This window comes from Triticum urartu, chromosome 3A (assembly GCF_056163025.1).
Source record: "Triticum urartu cultivar PI428250 chromosome 3A, HENAU_Tu73, whole genome shotgun sequence".
NCBI classification, from domain to species: Eukaryota; Viridiplantae; Streptophyta; class Magnoliopsida; order Poales; family Poaceae; genus Triticum; species Triticum urartu.
The window spans coordinates 450,343,774-450,365,980 of NC_141875.1; the positions used below are offsets into that span (position 1 = coordinate 450,343,774).

Consider the following 22,207-nt stretch of genomic DNA (forward strand, 5'->3'; position numbering starts at 1 on the left):
TTTGAGTTACGAGTTTGGTCTTCATTTGAAACAATGCGAAATAGTTTCGCAACTCACGCCACCTGGAACACCACAGCGTAATGGTGTGTCCAAACATCATAACCGTACTTTATTAGATATAGTACAATCTATGATGTCTCTTACCGATTTACCACTATCGTTTTGGGGTTATGCATTAGAGACAGCTGCATTCACGTTAAATAGGGCACCATCTAAATCCATTGAGACGACACCTTATGAACTGTGGTTTGGCAAGAAACCCAAGTTGTCGTTTCTTAAAGTTTGGGGTTGCCATGCTTATGTGAAAAAGTTTCATCCTGATAAGCTCAAACCCAAATCGGAGAAATATGTCTTCATAGGATACCTAAAGGAGACTGTTGGGTACACCTTCTATCACAGATCCAAAGGCAAGCCATTCGTTGCTAAGAATGGATCTTTTCTAGAGAAGGAGTTTCTCTCAAAAGAAGTGAGTGGGAGGAAAGTAGAATTTGATGAGGTAATTGTACCTTCTCCCGAATTGGAAAGTAGTTCATCACAGAAATCTGTTCCGGTGATGCCTACACCAATTAGTGACGAAGTTAATGATGATGATCATGAAACTTCAGATCAAGTTACTACTAAACCTCGTAGGTCAACCAGAGTGAGATCCGCACCAGAGTGGTACGGTAATCCTGTTTTGGAGGTCATGTTAATTGACCATGATGAACCTACGAACTATGAGGAAGCGATGATGGGCCCAGATTCCGCAAAATGGCTTGAGGCCATGAAATCTGAGATGGGATCCATGTATGAGAACAAAGTGTGGAATTTGGTTGACTTGCACGATGATCGGCAAGCCATAGAAAATAAATGGATCTTCAAGAGGAAGACAGACGCTGATAGTAGTGTTACTATCTACAAATCTAGACTTGTCAAAAAGGGTTTTGATAAAGTTCAAGGTGTTGACTACGATGAGATTTTCTCACTCGTAGCGATGCTTAAGTCTGTCTGAATCATGTTAGCAAATTGCCACATTTTATGAAATCTCGCAAATGGATGTCAAAACTACATTCCTTAATGAATTTCTTAAAGAAGAGTTGTATATGATGCAACCAGAAGGTTTTGTCGATCCTAAAGGTGCTAACAAAATGTGCAAGCTCCAGTGATCCATCTATGGACTGTTGCAAGCATCTCAGAGTTGGAATATACGCTTTGATGAGTTGATCAAAGCATATAGTTTTATACAGACTTGTGGTGAAGCCTGTATTTACAAGAAAGTGAGTGGGAGCACTACAGCATTTCTGATAAATATATGTGAATAACATATTGTTGATCGGAAATAATGTAGAATTTTCTGGAAAGCATAAAGGAGTATTTGGAAGGAGTTTTTCAAATAAAGACCTCGGTGAAGCTACTTACATATTGAGCATCAAGATCTATAGAGATAGATCAAGACGCTTGATAAGTTTTTTCAATGAGTACATACCTTGACAAGTTTTGAAGTAGTTCAAAATGGAACAGTCAAAGAAAGAGTTCTTACCTGTGTTACAAGGTGTGAAATTGAGTAAGACTCAAAGCCCGACCACGGCAAAAGATAGAAAGAGAATGAAAGTCATTCCCTATGCCTCAGCCATAGTTTCTATAAAGTATGTTATGCTGTTTACCAGTCCTATTATATACCTTAGCATCATTCTGGCAAGGGAGTACAATAGTGATCTAAGAGTATATCATTGGACAGCGGTCAAAATTATCCTTAGAGGACTAAGGAAATATTTCTCGGTTATGGAGGTGATAAAAGAGTTCGTCGTAAAAGAGTTACGTCGATGCAAGCATTTACATCAATCTAGATGACTCTAAGTCTTGATCTGGATACATATTGAAAATGGGAGTAATTAGCTAGAGTAGCTCCGTGCAGAGCATTGTAGACATAGATGCGAAATACATAAGGATCTGAATGTTGCAGACCCGTAGACTAAACTTCTCTCACAAGCAAAACATGATTACTCTTTGGGTGTTAATCACATAGCGATGTGAACTAGATTATTGACTCTAGTAAATCCTTTGGGTATTAGTCACATGGAGATGTGAACTAATCACATAAAGATGTGAACTAGATTATTGACTCTAGTGCAAGTGGGAGACTGAAGGAAATATGCCCTAGAGGCAATAATAAAGTTATTATTTATTTCCTTATATCATGATAAATGTTTATTATTCATGCTAGAATTGTATTAACCGAAAACATGATACATGTGTGAATACATAGACAAATAGAGTGTCACTAGTATGCCTCTACTTGACTAGCTCGTTGATCAAAGATGGTTATGTTTCCTAGCCATAGACATGAGTTGTCATTTGATTAACGGGATCACATCATTAGAAGAATGATGTGATTGACTTGACCCATTCCGTTAGCTTAGCACTTGATCATTTAGTTTGTTGCTACTGCTTTCTTCATGACTTATACATGTTCCTATGACTGTGATATTATCCAACTCCCATTTACCGGAGGAACACTTTGTGTGCTACCAAATGTCACAACGTAATTGGGTGATTATAAAGGTGCTCCACAGGTGTCTCCGAAGGTACTTGTTGAGTTGGCATATTTCGAGATTAGGATTTGTCACTCCGATTGTCGGAGAGGTATCTCTAGGCCCACTCGGTAATGCACATCACTATAAGCCTTGCAAGCATTGTAACTAATGAGTTAGTTGTGGGATGATGTATTACGGAACGAGTAAAGAGACTTGCCGGTAATGAGATTGAACTAGGTATTGAGATACCGACGATCAAATCTCGGGCAAGTAACATACCGATGACAAAGGGAACAACATATGTTGTTATGCGGTTTGACCGATAAAGATCTTCGTAGAATATGTAGGAGCCAATATGAGCATCCAGTTTCCGCTATTGGTTATTGACCGCAGATGTGTCTCGGTCATGTCTACATAGTTCTCGAACCCGTAGGGTCCGCACGCTTAATGTTCGGTGACGATTTGTATTATGAGTTTATGTGTTTTGATGTACCGAAGGTAGTTCGGAGTCTCGGATAAGATCGGGGACATGACAAGGAGTCTCGAAATGGCCGAGACGTAAAGATCTATATATTGGATGACTATATTCATGTTCGGGAACGTAGCAATTTCACAAAAAATCCTACACACACGCAAGATCATGGTGATGCATAGCAACGAGAGGGGAGAGTGTTGTCTACGTACCCTCGTAGACCGACAGCGGAAGCGTTATGACAACGCGGTTGATGTAGTCATACGTCTTCACGACCCGACCGATCAAGCACCGAAACTACGGCACCTCCGAGTTTTAGCACACGTTCAGCTCGATGACGATCCCCGGACTCCGATCCAGCAAAGTGTCGGGGAAGAGTTCCGTCAGCACGACGGCGTGGTGACGATCTTGATGTTCTACCATCGCAGGGCTTCGCCTAAGCACCGCTACGATATTATCGAGGAGTATGGTGGAAGGGGGCACCGCACACGGCTAAGAAAACGATCACGAGGATCAACTTGTGTGTCTAGAGGTGCCCCCTTGCCCCCGTATATAAAGGAGCAACGGGGGAGGCCGGCCGGCCCTTGGGGCGCGCCAAGGAGGAGGAGTCCTCCTCCTAGTAGGAGTAGGACTCCCCTATTTCCTACTCCTACTAGGAGGGGGAAAGGAAGGGGGAGAGGGAGAAGGAAAGGGGGGCGCCGCCCCCCCTCTCCTAGTCCAATTTGGACCAGAGGGGGAGGGGGCGCGCGGCCCACCCTGGCCGCCCCTCTCTCTCCACTAGGGCCCATAAGGCCCATTACTTCTCCCGCGGGGTTCCGGTAACCCTCCGGCACTCCGGTTTTCTCCTAAATCACCCGGAACACTTCCGGTGTCCGAATATAGCTATCCAATATATCAATCTTTATGTCTCGACTATTTCGAGACTCCTCGTCATGTCCGTGATCACATCCAGGACTCCAAACAAACTTCAGTACATCAAAATATATAAACTCGTAATGAAACTGTCATCGTACCGTTAAGCGTGCGGACCCTACGGGTTCGAGAACAATGTAGACATGACCGAGACATGTCTCCGGTCAATAACCAATAGCGGAACCTGGATGCTCATATTGGCTCCCACATATTCTACGAAGATCTTTTATGGTCAGAACGCATAACAACATACTTTGTTCCCTTTGTCATCAGTATGTTACTTGCGCGAGATTCGATCGTCGGTATCTCAATACCTAGTTCAATCTCGTTACCGGCAAGTCTCTTTACTCATTTCATAATACATCATCTCGCAACTAACTCATTAGTTGCAATGCTTGCAAGGCTTATGTGATGTGCATTACCGAGAGGGCCCAGAGATACCTCTCCGACAATCGGAGTGACAAATCCTAATCTCGAAATACGCCAACCCAACATGTACCTTTGGAGACACCTATAGAGCTCCTTTATAATCACCCAGTTACGTTGTGACGTTTGGTAGCACACAAAGTGTTCCTCCGGCAAACGGGAGTTGCATAATCTCATAGTCATAGGAACATGTATAAGTCATGAAGAAAGCAATAGCAACATACTAAACGATTGGGTGCTAAGCTAATGGAATGGGTCATGTCAATCACATCATTCTCCTAATGATGTGATCCTGTTAATCAAATGACAACACATGTCTATGGTTAGGAAACATAACCATCTTCGATTAACGAGCTAGTCAAGTAGAGGCATACTAGTGACGTTTAGTTTGTCTATGTATTCACACAAGTATTATGTTTCCGGATAATACAATTCTAGCATGAATAATAAACATTTATCATGATATAAGGAAATAAATAATAACTTTATTATTGCCTCTAGGGCATATTTCCTTCAGTCTCCCACTTGCACTAGAGTCAATAATCTAGATTACACAGTAATGATTCTAATACCCATGGAGCTTTGGTGCTGATCATGTTTTGCTCGTGGAAGAGGCTTAGTCAACGGGTCTGCTACATTCAGATCCGTATGTATCTTGCAAATCTCTATGTCTCCCACCTGGACTAGATCCCGGATGGAATTGAAGCGTCTCTTGATGTGCTTGGTTCTCTTGTGAAATCTGGATTCCTTTGCCAAGGCAATTGCACCAGTATTGTCACAAAAGATTTTCATTGGACCCAATGCACTAGGTATGACACCTAGATCGGATATGAACTCTTTCATCCAGACTCCTTCGTTTGCTGCTTCTGAAGCAGCTATGTACTCTGCTTCACATGTAGATCCCGCCACAACGCTTTGTTTAGAACTGCACCAACTGACAGCTCCACCGTTTAATGTAAACACGTATCCGGTTTGCGATTTAGAATCGTCTGGATCAGTGTCAAAGCTTGCATCAACGTAACCATTTACGATGAGCTCTTTGTCACCTCCATATACGAGAAACATATCCTTAGTCCTTTTCAGGTATTTCAGGATGTTCTTGACTGCTGTTCAGTGATCCACTCCTGGATTACTTTGGTACCTCCCTGCTAGACTTATAGCAAGACACACATCAGGTCTGGTACACAGCATTGCATACATGATAGAGCCTATGGCTGAAGCATAGGGAACATCTTTCATTTTCTCTCTATCTTCTGCAGTGGTCGGGCATTGAGTCTTACTCAATTTCACACCTTGTAACACAAGCAAGAATCCTTTCTTTGCTTGATCCATTTTGAACTTCTTCAAAATTTTGTCAAGGTATGTGCTTTGTGAAAGTCCAATTAAGCGTCTTGATCTATCTCTATAGATCTTAATGCCCAATATGTAAGCAGATTCACCGAGGTCTTTCATTGAAAAACTCTTATTCAAGTATCCCTTTATGCTATCCAGAAATTCTATATTATTTCCGATTAGTAATATGTCATCTACATATAATATCAGAAATGCCACAAAGCTCCAACTCACTTTCTTGTAAATACAGGCTTCTCCAAAAGTCTGTAAAAAACCAAATGCTTTGATCACACTATCAAAGCGTTTATTCCAACTCCGAGAGGCTTGCACCAGTCCATAAATGGATCGCTGGAGCTTGCACACTTTGTTAGCTCCCTTTGGATCGACAAAACCTTCCGGCTACATCATATACAACTCTTCTTCCAGAAATCCATTCAGGAATGCAGTTTTTACATCCATCTGCCAAATTTCATAATCATAAAATGCGGCAATTGCTAACATGATTCGGACAGACTTAAGCATCGCTACGGGTGAGAAGGTCTCATCGTAGTCAATCCCTTGAACTTGTCGAAAACCTTTTGCGACAAGTCGAGCTTTGTAGACAGTAACATTACCGTCAGCGTCAGTCTTCTTCTTGAAGATCCATTTATTCTCAATTGCTTGCCGATCTTTGGGCAAGTCAACCAAAGTCCACACTTTGTTCTCATACATGGATCCCATCTCAGATTTCATGGCTTCAAGCCATTTTGCGGAATCTGGGCTCACCATCACTTCTCCATAGTTCGTAGGTTCATCATGATCTAGTAGCATGACTTCCAGAACAGGATTACCGTACCACTCTGGTGCGGATCTTACTCTGGTTGATCTACGAGGTTCAGTAGTATCTTGTTCTGAAGTTTCATGATCATCATCATTAGCTTCCTCACTAATTGGTGTAGGTGTCACAGAAACCGGTTTCTGTGATGTACTACTTTCCAATAAGGGAGCAGGTACAGTTACCACATCAAGTTCTACTTTCCTCCCACTCACTTCTTTCGAGAGAAACTCCTTCTCTAGAAAGTTTCCGAATTTAGCAACAAAAGTCTTGCCTTCGGATCTGTGATAGAAGGTGTATCCAATAGTTTCCTTTGGATATCCTATGAAGACACATTTCTCCGATTTGGGTTCGAGCTTATCAGGTTGAAGCTTTTTCACATAAGCAACGCAGCCCCAAACTTTCAGAAACGACAACTTTGGTTTCTTGCCAAACCACAGTTCATAAGGCGTCATCTCAACGGATTTTGATGGTGCCCTATTTAACGTGAATGCGGCCGTCTCTAAAGCATAACCCCAAAACGATAGCGGTAAATCAGTAAGAGACATCATAGATCGCACCATATCTAGTAAAGTACGATTACAATGTTCGGACACACCATTACGCTGTGGTGTTCCGGGTGGCGTGAGTTGCGAAACTATTCCGCATTGTTTCAAATGTACACCAAACTCGTAACTCAAATATTCTCCTCCACGATCAGATCGTAGGAATTTTATTTTCTTGTTACGATGATTTTCAACTTCATTCTGAAATTCTTTGAACTTTTCAAATGTTTCAGACTTATGTTTCATTAAGTAGATATACCCATATCTGCTTAAGTCATCTGTGAAGGTGAGAAAATAACGATATCTGCCACGAGCCTCAACATTCATCGGACCACATACATCTGTATGTATGATTTCTAATAAATCTGTTGCTCTCTCCATAGTACCGGAGAACGGTGTTTTGGTCATCTTGCCCATAAGACACGGTTCGCAAGTACCAAGTGATTCATAATCAAGTGGTTCCAAAAGTCCATCAGTATGGAGTTTCTTCATGCGCTTTACACCAATATGACCTAAACGGCAGTGCCACATATAAGTTGCACTATCATTATCAACTCTGCATCTTTTGGCTTCAACATTATGAATATGTGTGTCACTACTATCAAGATTTAATAAGAATAGACCACTCTTCAAGGGTGCATGACCATAAAAGATATTACTCATATAAATAGAACAACCATTATTCTCTGATTTAAATGAATAACCGTCTCGCATCAAACAAGATCCAGATATAATGTTCATGCTCAACGCTGGCACCAAATAACAATTATTTAGGTATAATACTAATCCCGAAGGTAGATGCAGAGGTAGCGTGCCGACCGCGATCACATCAACTTTGGAACCATTTCCCACGCGCATCGTCACCTCGTCCTTAGCCAATCTTCGCTTAATCCGTAGTCCCTGTTTTGAGTTGCAAATATTAGCAACAGAACCAGTATCAAATACCCAGGTGCTACTGCGAGCATTAGTAAGGTACACATCAATAACATGTATATCATATATACCTTTGTTCACCTTGTCGTCCTTCTTATCCGCTAAATACTTAGGGCAGTTCCGCTTCCAGTGACCAGTCTGCTTGCAATAGAAGCACTCAGTTTCAGGCTTAGGTCCAGATTTGGGTTTCTTCTCCTGAGCAGCAACTTGCTTGCTGTTCTTTTTGAAGTTCCCCTTCTTCTTCCCTTTACCCTTTTTCTTGAAACTAGTGGTCTTGTTGACCATCAACACTTGATGCTCCTTCTTGATTTCTACCTCCGCAGCTTTCAGCATTGCGAAGAGCTCGGGAATTGTCTTATTCATCCCTTGCATATTATAGTTCATCACGAAGCTCTTGTAGCTAGGTGGAAGTGATTGGAGAATTCTGTCAATGACGCAATCATCTGGAAAATTAACTCCCAATTGAATCAAGTGATTATTATACCCAGACGTTTTGAGTATATGCTCACTGACAGAACTGTTCTCCTCCATCTTGCAGCTATAGAACTTATTGGAGACTTCATATCTCTCAATCCGGGCATTTGCTTGAAATATTAACTTCAACTCCTGGAACATCTCATATGCTCCATGATGTTCAAAATGTCGTTGAAGTCCCGATTCTAAGCCGTAAAGCATGGCACACTGAACTATCGAGTAGTCATCAGCTTTGCTCTGCCAGATGTTCATAACATCTGGTGTTGCTCTAGTAGCAGGCCTGGCACCCAGCGGTGCTTCCAGGACGTAATTCTTCTGTGCAGCAATGAGGATAGTCCTCAAGTTACGGACCCAGTCCGTGTAATTGCTACCATCATCTTTCAACTTTGCTTTCTCAAGGAACGCATTAAAATTCAACGGAACAACAACACGGGCCATCTATCTACAATCAAACATAAACAAGCAAGATACTATCAGGTACTAAGTTCATGATAAATTTAAGTTCAATTAATCATATTACTAAAGAACTCCCACTTAGATAGATATCCCTCTAATCCTCTAAGTGATCACGTGATTCAAATCAACTAAACCATGTCCGATCATCACGTGAGATGGAGTAGTTTCATTGGTGAACATCACCATGTTGATCATATCTACTATATGATTCATGCTCGACCTTTCGGTCTCCGTGTTCCGAGGCCATATCTGTATATGCTTGGCTCGTCAAGTATAACCTGAGTATTCCGCGTGTGCAACTATTTTGCACCCGTTGTATTTGAACGTAGAGCCTATCACACCCGATCATCACGTGGTGTCTCAGCACGAAGAACTTTCACAACGGTGCATACTCAGGGAGAACACTTCTTGATAATTAGTGAGAGATCATCTTAAAATGCTACCGTCAATCAAAGCAAGATAAGATGCATAAAAGATAAACATCACATGCAATCAATATAAGTGATATGATATGGCCATCATCATCTTGTGCTTGTGATCTCCATCTTCGAAGCACCGTCAAGATCACCATCGTCACCGGCGCGACACCTTGATCACCATCGTAGCATCGTTGTCGTCTCGCCAATCTTATGCTTCCACGACTATCGCTACCGCTTAGTGATAAAGTAAAGCATTACAGTGCAATTGCATTGCATACAATAAAGCGACAACCATATGGCTCCGGCCAGTTGTCGATAACTCGGTTACAAAACATGATCATCTCATACAATAAAATTTAGCATCATGTCTTGACCATATCACATCACAACATGCCCTGCAAAAACAAGTTAGACGTCCTCTACTTTGTTGTTGCAAGTTTTATGTGGCTACTACGGGCTTAAGCAAGAACCAATCTTACCTACGCATCAAAACCACAACGATAGTTTGTCAAGTTGGTGTTGTTTTAACCTTCGCAAGGACCGGGCGTAGCCACACTTGGTTCAACTAAAGTTGGAGAAACTGACACCCGCCAGCCACCTATGTGCAAAGCACGTCAGTAGAACCAGTCTCGCGTAAGCGTACGCGTAATGTCGGTCCGGGCCGCTTCATCCAACAATACCACCGAACCAAAGTATGACATGCTGGTAAGCAGTATGACTTATATCGCCCACAACTCACTTGTGTTCTACTCGTGCATATAACATCAACACATAAAACCTAGGCTCGGATGCCACTGTTCGGGAACGTAGCAATTTCAAAAAAATTCCTACGCACACGCAAGATCATGGTGATGCATAGCAACGAGAGAGGAGAGTGTTGTCTACGTACCCTCGTAGACCGACAGCGGAAGCGTTATGACAACGCGGTTGATATAGTCGTACGTCTTCACGGCCCGACCGATCAAGCACCGAAACTACGGCACCTCCGAGTTTTAGCACACGTTCAGCTCTATGACGATCCCCGGACTCCGATCCAGCAAAGTGTCAGGGAAGAGTTCCGTCAGCACGACGGCATGGTGACGATCTTGATGTTCTGCCGTCGCAGGGCTTCGCCTAAGCACTGCTACGATATTATCGAGGAGTATGGTGGAAGGGGGCACCGCACACGGCTAAGAAAACGATCACGAGGATCAACTTGTGTGTCTAGAGGTGCCCCCTTGCCCCCGTATATAAAGGAGCAAGGGGGGAGGCCGGCCGGCCCTTGGGGCGCGCCAAGGAGGAGGAGTCCTCCTCCTAGTAGGAGTAGGACTCCCCTCTTTCCTACTCCTACTAGGAGGGGGAAAGGAAGGGGAGAGGGAGAAGGAAAGGGGGGCGGCGCCCCCTCTCCTAGTCCAATTCGGACCATAGGGGGAGGGGGCGCGCGGCCCACCCTAACCGCCCCTCTCTCTCTCCACTAGGGCCCATAAGGCCCATTACTTCTTCCGGGGGGGTTCCGGTAACCCTCCGGCACTCCGGTTTTCTCCGAAATCACCCGGAACACTTCCAGTGTCCGAATATAGCCGTCCAATATATCAATCTTTATGCCTCGACTATTTCGAGACTCCTCGTCATGTCCGTGATCACATTCGGGACTCCGAACAAACTTCGGTACATCAAAATATATAAAATCATAATGAAACTGTCATCATAACGTTAAGCGTGCGGACCCTATGGGTTCGAGAACAATGTAGACATGACCGAGACATGTCTCCGGTCAATAACCAATAGCGGAACCTGGATGCTCATATTGGCTTCCACATATTCTACGAAGATCTTTTATCGATCAGACCGCATAACAACATACTTTGTTCCCTTTGTCATCGGTATGTTACTTGCCCGAGATTCGGTCGTCGGTATCTCAATACCTAGTTCAATCTCGTTACCGGCAAGTCTCTTTACTCATTTCGTAATACATCATCTCGCAACTAACTCATTAGTTGCAATGCTTGCAAGGCTTATGTGATGTGCATTACCGAGAGGGCCCAGAGATACCTCTCCGACAATCGGAGTGACAAATCCTAATCTCGAAATATGCCAACCCAACATGTACATTTGGAGACACCTGTAGAGCTCCTTTATAATCACCCAGTTACGTTGTGACGTTTGGTAGCACACAAAGTGTTCCTCCGGCAAACGGGAGTTGCATAATCTCATAGTCATAGGAACATGTATAAGTCATGAAGAAAGCAATAGCAACATACTAAACGATCGGGTGCTAAGCTAATGGAATGGGTCATGTCAGTCACATCATTCTCCTAATGATGTGATCCCGTTAATCAAATGACAACACATGTCTATGGTTAGGAAACATAACCATCTTCGATTAACGAGCTAGTCAAGTAGAGGCATACTAGTGACGTTTAGTTTGTCTATGTATTCACACAAGTATTATGTTTCCGAATAATACAATTCTAGCATGAATAATAAACATTTATCATGATATAAGGAAATAAATAATAACTTTATTATTGCCTCTAGGGCATATTTCCTTCAATTCGGACATCGGAAAGGTTCCGAGTGATTCGGGTATTTTTCGGAGTACCGGAGAGTTACGGGAATTCGTCGGGGAGTATACGGGCCTTATTGGGCTTTAGGGGAAAGAGAGAGGAGAGGCTGCGTCCCCCCCCCCCAATGCTTAGTCCGAATTGGACTAGGGGGAGGGGCGGCGCCCCCTCCTTCCTTCTCTTCTCTTTCCCTTTCCTTCTCTCCTACTCCTACTACTTGGAAGGGCTCCTAGTTCTACTAGGAAAGGGGGAATCCTACTCTCGGTGGGAGTAGGACTCCCCTAGGGCGTGCCATAGAGAGGGCCGGCCCTCCCCCTCCTCCACTCCTTTATATACGGGGAGGGGGCACCCCTTGGAGACACAACAATTGATCTCTTGGATCTTTTAGCCGTGTGTGGTGCCCCTCTCCACCATAGTCCACCTCGATAATATCGTAGCGGTGCTTAGGCGAAGCCCTGCGATGGTAGAACATCAACATTGTCACCACGCCATTGTGCTAACAGAACTCTCCCTCAAAGCTCGGCTGGATCGGAGTTTTAGGGATGTCATCGAGTTGAACGTGTGCAGAATTCGGAGGTGCCGTACGTTCGGTACTTGATCGGTCGGATCATGAAGACGTACGACTACATCAACCGCGTTGTGCTAACGCTTCCGCTTTCGGTCTACGACGGTACGTCGACACACTCTCCCCTCTCGTTGATATGCATCACCATGATCTTGCGTGTGCGTAGGATTTTTTTTGAAATTACTGCGTTCCCAACATATTTTTCATATAGAGAGTCTCTTGAGTTATAACTTTCATATACTAGTGAGAATTTTCATTATAGAACTTGGCTTGTATATTCCGATGATGGGCTTCCTCAAATGCCTGAGGTCTTCATGAGCAAGCAAGTTGGATGCACACCCACCTAGTTTTCAGTTTGAGCTTTCATAACTTATAGCTCTAGTGCATCTGTTGCATGGCAATCCCTACTCCTCGCATTGACATCAATTGATGGGTATCTCCATAGCCCGTTGATTAGTCGCGTCGATGTGAGACTTTCTTCCTCTTTGTCTTCTCCACACAACCCCCATCATCATATTCTATTCCACCTATAGTGCTATATCCATGGCTCACGCTCATGTATTGCGTGAAAGTTGAAAAGGCTTGAGATCGAACACTAAAAGTATGAAACAATTGCTTGGCTTGTCATCAGGGTTGCGCATGATGAAATACTTTGTGTGATGAAGACGGAGCATAGCCAGACTATATGATTTTGTAGGGATAACTTTCTTTGGCCATGTTATTTTGAGAAAGACATGATTGCTTTATTAGTATGCTTGAAGCATCATTGTCTTTATGTAAATGATAGACTATTGCTTTGAATCACTCGTGTCTTAATATTCATGCCATGATTAGATTATATGATCAAGATTATGCTAGGTAGCATTCCACATCAAAAATTATCTTTTTTATCATTAACTACTCGAGGAAGAGCAGGAATTAAGCTTGGGGATGCTGATACATCTCCGTTGTATCTATAATTTTTTATTGTTCCATGCCAATATTCTACAACTTTTACATACTTTTGGCAACAATTTATATGATTTTCTTGGACTAACATATTGATCCAGTGCCCAGTGTCAGTTCCTATTTGTTGCATGTTTTTTATTTCACAGAAAATCCATATCAAACGGAGTCCGAACACGCTAAAAACTTGTGGAATTTTTTTGGAATATATGTGAATTTTGGGAAGTGGAATCAACGCGAGACGATGCCCGAGGGGGCCACAAGGCAGGGGGCGCGCCCCAGGAGGTAGGGCGCGCCCTGGGCCCTTGTGATCACTCCGTAAGGCGGTTGGTGCCCTTCTTCTGGCGCAATAAAGCTAATATCCGGATAAAAATCATGTTAAAATTTCAACCCAATCGGAGTTATGGATCTTTGGGAATTTTAGAAACGATGAAAGGCCAGAATCTGGGAACGCAAAAACAGATAGAAACACAGAAAGAGATCCAGTCTCGGAGGGGCTCCCGCCCCTCCGCCGCCATGGAGGCCATGGACCAGAGGGGAAACCCTTCTCCCATCTAGGGGGAAGGTCAAGGAAGAAGAAGGAGGGGGATCTCTCCCCCTCTCTCCCGGAGGCGCCGGAAGGCCGCCGGGGCCATCATCGTGCCGGCGATCTTCACCAACAACTTCAACGCCGTCATCACCAACTCTCTCCCCTTCTATGCAACGGTGTAACACCTCTTCTCCCCGCTGTAATCTCTACTTAAACATGGTGCTCAACGCTATATACTATTTCCCAATGATGTATGACTATCCTATGATGTTTGAGTAGATCTGTTTTGTCCTATGGGTTAATTGATGATCGTGATTGGTTTGAGCTGTATGTTTTATTATTGGTGTTGTCCTATGGTGCTCTCTTTGTCGCGCAAGCGTGAGGGGTCCCCGCTGTAGGGTTTGCAATTTGTTCATGATTTGCTTATGGTGGTTTGCTATAGTGACATGAGTTTAAACCCGAGTAAGTAGGTTGTTTGCGTATGGGAATAAAGAGGACTTGATACTTTAATGCTATGGTTGGGTTTTACCTTAATGATCTTTAGTAGTTATGGATGTTTGATAGAGTTTCAATCATAAGTGCATATGATCCAAGGAGAGAAATTATGTTAGTTTATGCCTCTCCCTTATATAAAATTGCAATACTGATTACTGGTCTAGTTATCAATCGCCTAGTGACAAATAACTTTCTTGTCACAAAAAGCTCTCTACTAAAACCAATTTAGTTGTGTCTTTATCTAAACAGCCCATATTTGCCCTTATCGCGTACGTTAATGCTTTTATTTTATTTTATTTTGTTCATCAATCTGTTATACCTGGTCTTTTTTTAAACAATCTGTTATACCTGGTTAGTTTATACTAGTAAATATGCCCGTGCATTGCAACGGGCCCGATAAATACGGCTCAAGACCCCCACAATTCAACGTCCTCTATTTCAACACGGTGTCACACCCGTGTCACCACTTATCTTAGTCCCTCGCCGACACGTGTCACCACTTATCTTAGTCCCTCACCGCCGGCGATTACCGCAGTGTCCTCTAATCACAACATGTATGGACTTCGTCAATCTCAGCCATTGCATGACACACATGTCATTAATGTGCAATCACAATTGAATGTTTAAAACATTTAAGGCCTCCTTTGGTTTAGAGGAATTTCATAGGAATTCTAGAGGATAGGATTCTTATAGGATTTTTTCCTTTAGAGCCCTTTGGTTCATAGGAATGGATTCCTATTCCTACATAGGATTGGTTCCTATCCTCCACATTTCATAGGAAAATAAAAAAGAGCCTAGACTCAATGGAAAAATTCCTTTGGTGTCAACCAAATGACATCTTGTTTCCTATTCCTACACATAGGATTTGAGATACATGTCATCTCATTTCCTACAAGATTCCTATTCCTATGATAATCCTATCTTATGAACCAAAAGAAGCCTAAAACTAATCTTGTCGAGCTGGACATGAGGACCGCTCTCCGCAAGCTATTCCCTACATTTGGTCCCACGCATTCCGCTAGAGTGACAACAGGGAGCTCGTCGAGGAAAGTAGCACCCTGAGTAGGGTGTCATTGGCGGTCGTCGCAGTGCTACACTACCGTGAGCGGGATCAAGGAACTGGGTCGTGGAGGGTCACTCAAAGTCTGATCCGCTGTGCATTGTTGATGGGTGCCAACGGCCGAACCGGGGATTCGTCATCACACTCTAGCACGCGGCTTTTGTGAACCCCTCCCTCCACCGACTTGTAATTATGAAAATTTATAATGATGGTGGGCTTCGCCCCTGTCTCATCTAGTAGGAGACCCCTGTGTTGCTTTTGACAAAAGGTGGAAAATACCTCCGCATGCACCATTGAAAGCGTCAAAATCATCTACTTTTTGCCTCTTTGTTGACCATTATGCGGTTCACCGATCTGTCAGCTCCGTCCTGCGGAGACACGATGTTGAGTGAGAGGATGCATCATTGTTGAGGGCCGGACATGCACCTCTCGCAAAAGTGAATTGGAAGTAGATGGCATGCAAGGGCAGGTTGACGACAGCCGCTGGCAGAAATTTGAATATGGAGCAAGGATAAATAGACAATCAAGTCATTGTCTCCTTTTCTCTCTTATTACTAACTAACTAATTCATTTTAATTTTTTTACATTTATAAAAAACGTCTTAAGAAACAAATACCATTTCCTATTGATTTTAGCTCTAAAGCTTTTTGCTGCCTCAAACTCACTGACCTATGTTGAACCATTCAATATATAGCACACCCTTTTTTTGGGAGCGGATATATACTCCTAGAGTCGGTGCCTCCATTTTTCTATGGTTCTCATTGACTGATAACTACACATCAAGTGCACCTTAATACTGGTAGCAACTGGTCGCGCCCTCCCACACTCGCTTTTTTATTATAGGGCCAAGATGATACGACCGAAAATAATTCAAGCCCTATATCTGCACAACAAGATGTAACAGAACATCCTCTCATTTCATTGATCAAAGCATATTTGTAGTCACTCAATTCATAGTTTTGAACATGCCAATGGCAGGACTGACACGTGCAACAATCATACATATGTTGTCAACTCTTCGCTTCGATGGCGGTGGCTAGGTCAACCTAGGTGCTAGGTGAGGAGGCCATCATACGCAGTGCCAGTTCCTAGAGGGCATCCGAGGAGGCCGGAGAGGCTTGCCTCAGGCAGGAGCCTAGAGACGTCGTCCCATGCCCGGCAACGCCAGCCACTGCAGCACCTCGCTTGACAACTCAACATTCTTTAAACAGCCTGAAATAATTTGTAGTGTCATTATAGACTGAAGTAAAGTTTGATTTAAAAGTTTCTTCAGTGCTATATTTACCACTGGTATGAGGAAACCTTAGCAATAAATTAATATGGTCGGTAAGATGCATATGGTTTTTCAGTAAGAATTCACCCTTCCAAAGCATGAAACTTGCAGATTGCCACCCATCTTCAGTCACACTTGAGACCAGAGAGACTGAAATTGGAGGCGCTGGAATAGACCTCATCTTCCTGGAAGTAAGAGTTATTCAAGAGCTCACTTGCAGGAAGTCTTTCATCTACATGAGCTAGACAGATTTCTATGAAATTCTACTTATGTTCCTGACTCTAAGTTATACTGAAGTATTTTAGCAGTAAACATTATGTTAGCGTCAGACTTACATAGTTGCTTTCGAAGAGCAAAAAGTTTAACGCAGCTGTATTAGCAGGTCAAAAGTAACACCCGTTAACTCCACAATCCTAAATCTCAAGAAAAGACTCACCAAAAAAACATGTAATAAACTGTTACCAAGAGTCCAGCATCGAGGACATCGCCTTTTGAAGAACAAATGCCAAGTGTATGTGAGCTAAATATACTTATACAGATCTAGGGGATACGATGAGACTATGCTTCCAAGCACAGAAAGAAGTACATGATTGGCAATGGCACAAACAAATCTGCACATAGTAAATAACCTGATACAGTATAGACTATACACCAAGGGAAACCGGAACAAAGTGATTCACAAAATGTACAAACTTTACAGACTCTGCAGGCTATAAAATCAGAAGATATATACCCAGGTGTAGGTTCTTCAAAATAACTTCAATTGGTTGCACCTTTGCTCAGATCAAATACAAATAGTAGCTGCATTTGTTCAGAACAAAGAATTGAAGCATTCATAGCTTAGCTGCCCTTTGCTTCAGTTAAACAATACGTGCTAGCTTGCTTGATAGTTGTGCCCAAAAAATCCAGAGTGAACAACTCTGAACCTGGCTCTAGCTAAAAGAACAAAATCATTGGCTTAGGTAAGCTTTACTCAGGTTGCTTGATGGTTGTGCCCAAAAAATCCAGTCAACAACTCTGAACCTGACTCTGGCTAAATTACAGACCAGAGCAGTAACTATCAATCAGATTTATACCAAAGTGAATCCCTACAACCCCCTAACTGAAAAAGGTAATGATATTGGCATCTATATTACTGAAAGTACAGTACAATATATATACTTTCAGTTTTGCTACTTTATGTTCAGTAAGTAACCATGGGTTCAGGAGATAACTCACATGTTCAGAATACATCCAACTGCGAAAGGCTGGTTACACTTCAAATATATGTTGAGATATCTATTCATGTGTATGCCACTGCAAAGCTAATAGATGAGTAAGCAATTGGATTTCATTAGTACCACTATAACAGAAGAATAACCAAGCAGATTTCAGTATGCAATTGGATTTCATTAGTACTATATGAGTAAGGCTATCACAGGTTATCAAATCCATCAAACACTATAACTGAGGAATAACCAATTCAAACAGTGACAAGCAAGCAAATCTTTTGAGAAGGACAAACCAATCTTTCAAGCATTCAGTTCAGAAGATTCAGAACACACGCGTTTGGTCACAGCTTCAGAGTGATTTCGGCTAGCTAGACAGTAAACTAACGGAAGGAAAAGGCACGAGCGAGCAGCGGCAGCAGCAGGGACACGCACGAGCGCGAGAGCAGCAACAGTCGCCGCGCACGGGCTCGCCAGCGAGCAGCGCCAGTAGCGGGGACGCGCACAGGCTCGCCAGCGCGACAGGGGACAGGAAAATAAATCAAACATGGGTCAAACATACCTCTGGTGTAGCCGCTGCTGGCGACATTGGAGTGCTTGACGTCTGTTCTTGTAGCTCCAGCGAACTCGACGTTTCTTCCTCCGGCGAACTCGGCGAATACATTGGACGTTTCGTCCAAATCAAAAATTGAACCATGGAGATTCTGGCCGACTATTCTTCCTTCTTATAGCAGAAAACAACAATCCGGGTTGGGCACTCCATTGAACTGTGTTCAACAAGGACACGACCTGCAATCCGATCCAAATCAGGCATGGGTCTCGTGCGCGAGCACGGCGCCGCTCACGGCCCGCAGCCCCTGAAGCAAGCTGTTGACGCCTGCATCGTCAAGCTGCAGCCGCCGTTGCTGTCTCCAGGACAACACCTCCTCCTCATCGCCCTTCAAACCACCGGCCCAAGCCCCGGCGCCATCGGCAACGGCCCGACGTCGTGCTGCCGCGCCCGAGCCCGTGCGAGCACGCCGGCCACCGCCAATCCCTCTCGACCGCTGTAGCCCTCGCCAAGCCCCCGCCGTAGCGCCACCGACCTGCGTCCTCCTGCGCCTCCTCGACCCCGCCTCCTCGCGCCCGCGCGCCGCCGCCTCGGCCTCGCCTCGTCGGCGGCAAGCCCCCTCCGGAGCTTCCAGAGCTCGCTCGCCTCCTCGCCGGAAGCCGCCGCCGCCGGGAATGGATTCGCCGATGCCAGCTGCGGCGCCTCGACCCGTTCCGAGAATGGATAAGTGGTGGAGCTGGCCGGTGGTGGCAGGGTTTTTTTTTTGCAAAAAAACGAAACGTTTTCCATCACTTTAAGTAGGACGGTGGGTTAATTTCTTAGAAACAGAGGGACGTTTTTGCAAAAAGACTAACGACGGACGACCAGAAGCAATAGCTGGTTTATTAGTAGGTAAAGGTAAAGATAAAGATAAAGATAATAAGATAAACTTAGAGGCGCAAAGAGGAAATAAACAACGATCCCATTGGCTTTGCTCATCCAGCGTTGCGATTGCTAAGTAGAAGTCCAGCCATTAGCCACTCACCAAGCTGGTTATATAGATAGCACCGGTCGCCTATCCCCTCGCCTCATCTTATCCCCCTCCGTCCCCGCTTCCTCCTCCTCTTCCTCCCGCTCACTCCCGAAGCGAAGCCTCGAGAGGTCCCAATGGCTTCCACCACGTTCTCCTCCGCCTTCTCCGTCCTCTCTCTCCCCTGCTCCTCACCATCCCCCTCCGCCTCGGCCCCCAGGACCCTACCCGTCGCCAACCGCCGCCGCCGCGCCGTCGCCGTCGCCTCCACTGCCACGGAGTCCCCGAAGGTCCTTGAGCTCGGCGACGCCATTGCCGGGCTCACCCTTGAGGAGGCTCGCAACCTTGTCGACCATCTCCAAGAACGTCTTGGTGTCTCTGCCGCCTCCTTTGCTCCCGCTGCCGCGGTCGCGGCTCCCGCCGCAGCGGCGGCCGAGGAGGCACCGGTCGAGAAGACGGAGTTCGATGTGGTCATCGAGGAGGTGCCCAGCAGCGCGCGTATCGCAACCATCAAGGTTGTGCGCGCACTGACCAACCTGGCGCTGAAGGAGGCCAAGGATCTTATCGAGGGGCTCCCAAAGAAGCTCAAGGAGGCCGTGAGCAAGGACGAGGCCGAGGAGGCCAAGAAGCAGCTCGAGGGAGTCGGCGCCAAGGTGTCCATAGCGTGAGACTAGGTATACTAGGCTCCTTTTTTTCCCATTACATTTATGTTTCATATCAATCTTTTGTATTCCTCTTGTAATTGCCGTGGACTGTTGTTTCATACAGTATGAGATTAGTTCGCATGTGGAATTATTAGTTCATTTTCGTGTGTTGTATTCAATCTTGTATAATTACTGGATGTTGCATTCTTTAGATTCCTAATGGGTACTATTGGTTTTGGATATGATACTGTCATGTTTGTAGAGATTGTGCATTGCCAGTTTTAGAGTTTGTATTGGAGCAATAGAACAGCATATCTCTCGTTTTGATCTTTGAGTCTGTAATAGCTCTCAGTTTATAATTGCCCATCAGATAATCTCTTGGAACATCAGATCTGTTATCAAGGATTGGAAGTATCTCCCGAGAAAAAGAAGAATCAGAAATAGTTCATACATCACACTGTATTTAATCAAGGTCAATTCGGACTATAACTTCCGCGCGGGGTGTTGCTAATCATTACATTACATTACATTGTTCAACAATGCTACATCATATTGTGCTACATTGTTCAAGAATGCTACATGACATTTATCTCTCCAGGGTCTTACAAAATGGACAGTAATGTGAAAGTGTACCCTTTTTCCCCCACATGGAGCAATGTGTGTTTATGTTTATACTGCATCCACACTTAATAGCATGTACGGTCAGTATGTATAATGAATAATTGATAGGTGTGCTGTTGAGCATACCACTGATCACAGAAAATACTATACCAATTTATCTAACCTTGATTTGCCTACTGTTCTGGAGAACTTCAGGCTTCAACACTGGATTGATGCCTCTCCGCATACTAAAACATCTTCCTGATATGTTTTTCTTTATTTTAAACAAGGAACCTAGTTATTTGTATTTTCACTGAGAAATTCATGATGTCACTAGACCTTCTGAATATTGAAGTATAATGCCAAACAATTGAACAATTTACATCTATGGTTGTAGCTGTACCTTTGCAGTCAGCTCAGCAGTGTGTAGAAGTTGTTTGTCTAAATTATCTTTCAGGTGGTATGTATTTACATATCACCCAAACCAATATGAGCATATGTGAGTAAAGGTATTTAGCTAGCGGATATGGAATATAGATGATCAATTCTTCCAAGGGTATGACGTCGCTAAATCTTGGCGTAGATGTAACATTCAGAGCTTGTGCACACGCTGGGATCTCGGTGCCTTCTTGGATCTCAATACATTATGCAGGTTGATGGCTCGTGTCAGTTAGCTTGTTCTGAGTGAGCTCAATTTTGGTTCCCCATTTCTATACTTACCCTATGTATACTTTGCGTCAAGACGAGAATTCATTCAGTGCTTCCTTCATTATTATATGGTATTTACAGAAATAAACCCCATGTTCTCATTTTGATATCATTTATCTCCCTTCTCTGCAGAACAATGTGAGTATTACATTGGGCATGGCATGTGAGTTTGGGTAGTTGAAGAACATGGACTCTCCATATGAAGATATATGTGTGGTGCTGAAACTGGGAAGTTCTCTGAAAATGTTATGTGTTTTTGTCTCTAGAGTATTTTGTTTTCCCCCATGATTTGAATCTATCGAAGGCGCTGAAAGTTGTTTTACTCCCACTTTGTATTTCTGAATCTCTACTGCTTTCCAAAGTGTAATTGGGTGATGCTGTTGGCACCCTTGATGTTACCCATCCACAAGGATCAAGTAGGCCAACGGAAAGAGTTGCACTTTCGCATCTCGCTTTGGTACGTGTATATTGGCAGTCATCACCGCATCAGCCATATTTGGCAGGAGAGACCTTGCAAACAAAGTACATCAGCCATATTTGGCAGGAGAGACCTTGCAAACAAAGTACATCTCATGTTACATCATTATTAACCTGGATTTGACAAAGTTCACAAAAGATCGGACATAGCAAGTTTAATTGGACATATTGCAAATTTGCAAAAAATCATCCTACAATCGATAAGATAGAGCAAGGGGGGTCGGACTCCACTTCATCACCGGACCCTTCCCCTTGCGGTCTCCGGAGCAGCAGTAGTATTCCACGGTGTAGGCGTCGGCGGTCGG

General features: G+C 43.9%; 2 protein-coding genes across 9 annotated transcripts; one reads left to right on the forward strand and one right to left on the reverse strand.

The window, feature by feature from the left end:
- Window positions 1–16,331: 16,331 nt before the first annotated feature.
- LOC125544306 (uncharacterized) lies at window positions 16,332–19,375 on the reverse strand. Of its 8 annotated transcripts, none has more exons than XR_007299383.2 (4): window positions 18,477–19,242; window positions 17,925–18,002; window positions 16,794–16,891; window positions 16,332–16,645 (listed from the first exon to the last, which is right to left on the reverse strand). XR_007299383.2 is itself a non-coding variant. In XM_048707933.2 (4 exons), exons 1-4 carry the CDS (start codon window positions 18,609–18,611, stop codon window positions 16,569–16,571), a joined length of 396 nt encoding a protein of 131 aa, XP_048563890.1. In that variant the 5' UTR covers window positions 18,612–19,243; the 3' UTR covers window positions 16,332–16,568. The 8 variants fall into 8 exon arrangements, 1 of the variants encoding a protein (XP_048563890.1); XM_048707933.2 differs by having other exon boundaries at window positions 17,925–18,010; window positions 18,477–19,243; XR_007299381.2 differs by lacking the exon at window positions 17,925–18,002 and having other exon boundaries at window positions 16,719–16,891.
- Window positions 19,376–19,510: 135 nt separating this feature from the next.
- LOC125544304 (large ribosomal subunit protein bL12cz) lies at window positions 19,511–21,825 on the forward strand. The gene is made up of 2 exons (XM_048707928.2): window positions 19,511–20,147; window positions 21,558–21,825. Exon 1 carries the CDS (start codon window positions 19,611–19,613, stop codon window positions 20,139–20,141), a length of 531 nt encoding a protein of 176 aa, XP_048563885.1. The 5' UTR covers window positions 19,511–19,610; the 3' UTR covers window positions 20,142–20,147; window positions 21,558–21,825.
- The last annotated feature ends 382 nt before the right edge of the window (window positions 21,826–22,207 follow it).